Below are 6,239 nucleotides of genomic sequence, written 5' to 3'. Positions count from 1 at the left end.
ACTGGTAGCCACTGTGTGAAGACCACACACACGAACATCTCAATATATAGTGCTGTGCCATCCAATGACAGAGCGGGCGGTGGTTGCCCTTTGCTACTAAATTTATCAATCTCTGTTTACTTTTTCGACTTATCCTAGTTAGATGATGTACTATGAACATATTAATCTAACTCAAAATACAATAATCATATGATCAACACATAATTTACATTCGTATAAACTATACATAAAAAATGCACAAAAAAATCTTGTTTTAATGGACATTGGCAGATGATCTCAGATTTCCAATTAAATCTACTGAGTTTTTTGTCTAGGGTTTTCCAAAGAAGTTTAGCAAATGCCAATGATTTCCTTCTTTAACTGTCCTGAGCACATGATGATGTTTAGATTTCTTAAAATGTAAGTCTCACTTGAGCAATGATTTCTCAGCCTGTAAATGGGTTATAACAATGGGTGTAACAATGTTGTAAAACCTTTATAATATATTTCAAATGAATGCATTAGATTGTGTTAAATGCATTACGATGCATTACTCTTTTCTTACCACCGACAATGAAGCTTCATGATGAATCACGCATTACTATGGATGTATCATTATGTGCTGAACTTGGCTTAACTTGATTACTTTTCTTTTTAATTATAGCATACTATGAGTGCTTGCTAATTGTGCAGGTATGTATAGTGGCTATTTAGTGTGTTAGAAACCCACCGCTCAAATTCTTTATAACAAGCTAAGAACCATATAACTTTAAGGTAAAAGAGTTCATCAAACATATATTCTTTCCCACTTTTGATTGTCAATCGTGTGAACAGAGCCGATTTCCTTTTTTTTAAACTGTTAACTTATTATGTGAACTGTGTGCTGCCCACAGTATGCACGCAACTACAGTGTCAGGTTATTGATCCAGATGTCCCTATTATGTCAGTGCAATGGGCAATCTAATAACTCACAGCTGACAAAGACATTGAATTCCAATAGTGACAATTGCATTTTCACATTACACAGCATATTTTTTATATATATATATATATATATGTAATGTCAAGAAATATATCAAACATGACGTACAAACATGAGTACGAGTGCAAGATCCGTCTTCCTTGATGTCATTTTGTAAAACGTGTGGTCGTTGCCGCTGGCAGGTTTCCCTCCATTAATGTTAAATGGATGAAACAGATGCACCGGGAATCAATGGAAAAACCCACCCTGCTCTGACCGGTTGGCCAACGAAATGGAAAGTTAGATGAGGCAACCAGCATTCACACGTAAACACGTGACGAGTATGTAAAACACCGATGTGTACACTTGAAGGGGGATGTGACGAGGATTCCCAAGGACAGCATGTGACGATGTTGCATTAAACAGGATGTCCAGTAATGATTGCAGCACCCTCCATGTGAAAGTGATACATTTTTATCACATGCTCATTATTGCTATACTTTAAAAAAAAAACAAAAAAACAAATATTTCTGAGCAGGAGATACAGTTTGACCTCTGTACCCGTCCTTCCTATGAACTCCTTCCGGTTTCAGGTTGAACAAAACCTTCTCTATCTATGGCCAACCGTTAGGATGACAAGATTTCACATCAGATCAAGGTTTTGCACTCTAGAAGTGAGCTTTTGGCATCATAACGTACCACTAGTACTGCTATGAATACTGTTATACTTTCACCCAAGTAAAAGTTGCAATACCACAAAGTAGAAATACTTTTTTTGTGATTGGAACTATTTCGTGCATAGCCGCATCGACGAGCAGCATGAGGGGAGATTTTTAATAACATTAAGTAATTCAACAGTATCTAACTTTTTTTTATTTTACAGAATTTGATTTCAGAGGCAAATGCCAGAAAAGGTTTTTTTGTTGAAGTCTGATGTGTGAAAACTTTAAATGTTTTTAAGCTTTTACCTTTAGTTATAGTACTACAAAATATATATAAAAGCATGTAAAAACGCATATAAAAGTCCCAATGGTCACTTTCAAGGACAAAACATTTTAATACGACATTCTGTGGTATTACCATTTAATAGACAGTCAAATAAACATCAGGAAAATGTACATACAGTATGTATCACAAATCTAAAAGCAATGCACTCAATTTCAGAAGTAATGCAGACACCCAGAAATATTCATGTATTCATTTTCTGTGGGGCATATTTGATTTAAGTGGTGAGGGCGACATCATCTCTAAAAGAGAAAACTACAGCCGCTCAAAAACAAATCAGTGTGTGGAGTCAGTTTACAAACATGTCAACGTTACTCAACGTTTATGCAGCTGATCACATGTCTTTCAGCTAACAATGTTCTTTCCACATCCGAAGGGTTTGTGGAGTTTCTACTGAACTGAAAAAAATCAACAAAGATCACTGACAACTTGGAGTTAGATTTGTGAATATAAATACTACCCCTCTTCAGCAATAACCAGACACTGCTTTAATGTGCACCTCCCATTGGTCCCCCTTTGCAAGTTGCTTTGCTTGGAATAGAGGAAACTTGTAAATGTTGTGAGATGTCTTTATGGTCTGTGAAAGGCCACGCCATGTTCCTACTGCGAGATGCCAGAGATTGCATCCATTACACAAAAGGTACAGCCTCGTTCTGTTTGCCACTTAAGTTTGGTAACTGGCTCCCTCTGCTGGGCGAACCAGGTGTTAGAACGTTCCATTTCAGCTTGTTCTACACAGGCTTATATTGTGTAACACAGAAGGTAAAGACGGAACCAATGCTGGTCATCAGTTTTTCCCCACACGAATGTTGGGGTTAAGAAGAGGATCTAAATTTGGGTCGGAGCTAGCGGAGGCACGTCCAAGTTTAGCCATGATGATGATCAACGTAAAGAATCCCAGGACTCCTACCACAACGAGCATGAAGACCCGCTGCTTCCAGGACATCGACGTTCTCTTTCCCCCCATGCGATTTCTGACAAGATAATTAAAAAAAGACAATAATTAGGGCACACAATGACATTTGCGTAGAAATTTGTTCATAGTGCAACGCAGATCATGACACTAACTTGAGAATTTGAGCAAACCAACTTAATGCTGGCCGTCGCCGGTACTTGTCATCGTCAAAGTCAATCTGGGTTACAGAGCTGTGACCGATGTCCCGCGTGTCGTAGATCTTTCTTGGCGACGACGCTGGAGAATAATAAAGAATGTATTATGATGGGAGGCAACACAGAAGGTTAAATGTGTTTAAAGGCCCTTTGGATAGATGGGCATTACTTGAAGAGCAGCAAGCGTGAGATTAAGCGGGCCTTCCATTTATTTACCTGTGTGTAGTGTAACTGTGTCACGCGTAGTGTCATTAGGGAAGTTGACCATAGATTGCTCTTGCATATTTGGGTCCCCATTTTTACGAGGACCTCCGAGGTCTTCCTGTGCCTGAGATGGGACGGGAATTGGTGGTGGGTTGAGGCTGGCGTTGTAAGAGTGGTTGGGGTAACTGTTACTTTTTTCTTGCGCTGTGGAAAGAAAGAAAGTGTTGACTTGACCACTCGAAAGATATTGTGTGATTAACATCATGAAAATGTAATTTAATGAAAAGTGGACATTAAGGCTCACCATCAAACGTTGACCAGTCGGTGTAATCAGTGATATCATTAGCTGTGGTCTCCTCAACGATCCCAACGGGCTCTTCAATCTGTCAGTCGAACATGACATTTTATCTATATCTGACATCTGTATGCTTTAAAGTTTATGTAAAAACATAACAAAAACGTGATTGTTGTTCTAGAAGTCTATCTAATAGCTAAGAAATCATAATGTAACAATAGACCCTTACCATCGGCAGCCCTAAACCTGCTCTAGCCCAGTTAACAGATGACAGGTGTTCTTTCAGCACATCGGCAATTGGGCTGGCAAGGTTGGAAGGGGGAAACACTGGACCCTGACAGGTGGGGCACTGGTATCCCGCTGGAGCCGTATGGAGGGGCAGCCGAGAGGCCAAGTTATTAAGACAGGACCAGTGAAACACATCTGTGGAAGAAATAAAACAGCTTTATGTAACAGCGACAATGCTGCAATGTCTAAAAGTAAAAACATGTTTACTGTAAATCGGTGTATTTGCTCAACACAAGTGAGTTAATACTAAACACGAGGATCGTCTCACCATAGCAGACCAGCCTCACAGTGTCTTGAGCATTTAGTGGATGATTACACAAAGTACAGTTGGGGTTGTAATCGCTGTCCTGTAGCCATTGCAAATATGACTGCACGATACACTGTAGGGCACCAAGTGAAAATACAGAAGTGTAATGAGATGTGAGCTTTTATGCATAACATAAATTGATATGAAAGAATACCTATTGACTCACTGACCTTGTTGTGGTTGGAGACCAGGCAATGCTCGCACACATTTACACGATGTTCAAAGCAGAATAAATTGGTCACCTTTCTCTTCGGACACTTGCATAGACCCATAGCCACATTCGCTGCGTTGCAGCAAAACAAAAAGAAATGCAGTTTTAATACGAATGCCAACAGCAAAAGAAACTTACTGTTCAGTACAAGTTAAATGCAGAAGCATAAGTCATGTTAAAGTTTACTCAAACACAACTGTTGGATTATTCTTATATATTATTTTTAAACTAAGGGGCAATATAAATATACTGCAATACAAAATATATATAATATAATATAAAATATGGTGAGCTTTTTAGACACGGTACCTACTTTGACAAATTTGGTCATTTTGATAACTTAAGGTGTATCTTCCAGGTTGCCATGTAAATATTATTGGATGGATCCCAAATCAGGTTAGTACCTATTGTACACATTGTAACCGAGTAATGCTGCAATTGAGCAGCAGTAATGACAGTCAAATCTTCCATGTTATAGTTATCACGGTAGGGTAAACATACCACAATATTTTCACATAAGCGAAGGTTAGCAGTCAATGACACAGAGTAGTAACATTGGATCCTAACGTTACACGTCACCTCCGTTCGTGTGAAAGCGCAAATATTCTGGCTGTTGCATCAGTTGACAACAGCTAAAATATCCGCTGCATTAGTCTTGTATGACTACGCACCACATGCATGAGTACACTTGGTGTAACGTTGCAAAGTTAAAAGTCAAAAGTCCGTTTTTCTGTTACATCGTTATGCTTCCGTCCCAACAAAGAGATCATCTCAGCGAGAACACCTCCAGGAAGCTGAATCAAATAACATTTATCTGAGCTAACATCAGCTGCTACCTTAGCTGGAAGTTGTTAGGCGAGGTAACGTTAGCGAGCTAATACGGCTAGCTGTTAGAGTTGAGGAAGTTCCCACGTAACGTTAAATGAGAGATACGTTCACATTACCTGATACACAGACTTTAATCAAGTCCCGTTTGCTTCAGGTGTCGTTCTGGAATCGTCATTTAAGCTTTGTTGTCAAATATAGGAGCAAGGCGTCTCCAGAAGCTGTCATCAGTAAAGTTAAGGGCAGCTAGCTGCTTCCTTCCTCTCGCTGTTTATGTGCCACGTCGCTTCCGCTTTACTTTCTTCTTCGTGGTTTCTTGAAACAACCCAACAGCTTCACTCCATCTATTGACCCGGAGTTCACGTTGCTTCAGATTCCTTTTTTTTATGTTTTTTTTTTCTATTAGGTAATTCTCTGTATGATTGCTATACGACTAAAACATTTAACTCAATTTGACTCGTGATAAACGGTTCAGTTTCTTGCAAAATACAAACACGTTTGCTTATATTCTGAACACGGCCATTTTGTTTCTTCTCTTCTTCTGTTGTTGACTAATGTCATTAATCAATGTGAAAGGACGTGTCGAATCATACTGCACTGGAGGAGGGAGGCCCTGCTTTATTTTACATGCACAGGTGCTTTACAACATCCAAACTGACACACAGTGACACTGTGAGTTATATGAACGAAGATAAATGATGTGACAGTTTACCATCATCTTCTGTATGAGAGATTTATGACTTTAAATGCATTATTCCTCGATATCACATATGTCTCTCTGCAGGTTCTACAGTTTCTTGTGGACACTTGAATGTATATGCATTTAAATGTTTGTCATTCTGCAAAAAAAGAGGGTTATTATTATTTCTGTTTTTATTGTATGGAAAGGAGCGGCATCGGTGTGAGGAGATTGGGTTTCTGAATGTAATGTTGTGGGGGGGGGGGGGGGGGGGGTTCTTATAAGGGCTCCAGACAGTGGCAAAAAAGACAGATTGCAGTTAGTTGGTTTAGACACCAGATGGTGTACAAACTGACAGTCATTAATAATGTATTG

The 6,239-nt window shown here is 39.2% G+C and overlaps 1 protein-coding gene across 2 annotated transcripts; it reads right to left on the bottom strand.

Annotated features, from left to right (window-relative positions):
* Positions 1–2,006: 2,006 nt before the first annotated feature.
* Positions 2,007–5,471, bottom strand: zfpl1 (zinc finger protein-like 1). 2 transcript variants are annotated; one of them, XM_037468289.2, is made up of 8 exons: positions 5,294–5,471; positions 4,320–4,432; positions 4,111–4,222; positions 3,784–3,977; positions 3,564–3,642; positions 3,272–3,463; positions 3,014–3,137; positions 2,007–2,919 (listed from the first exon to the last, which is right to left on the bottom strand). In XM_037468289.2, exons 2-8 carry the CDS (start codon positions 4,419–4,421, stop codon positions 2,733–2,735), a joined length of 990 nt encoding a protein of 329 aa, XP_037324186.2. In that variant the 5' UTR covers positions 4,422–4,432; positions 5,294–5,471; the 3' UTR covers positions 2,007–2,732. The 2 variants fall into 2 exon arrangements, with proteins under 2 accessions (XP_037324186.2, XP_037324185.2); XM_037468288.2 differs by having other exon boundaries at positions 5,305–5,470.
* Positions 5,472–6,239: the final 768 nt, after the last annotated feature.

Source organism: Pungitius pungitius, chromosome 16, assembly GCF_949316345.1.
Source record: "Pungitius pungitius chromosome 16, fPunPun2.1, whole genome shotgun sequence".
Lineage (NCBI taxonomy): Eukaryota > Metazoa > Chordata > Actinopteri > Perciformes > Gasterosteidae > Pungitius > Pungitius pungitius.
Note: the sequence above shows the minus strand (reverse complement) of the source record. Positions and strands in the feature narration are given on the sequence as shown.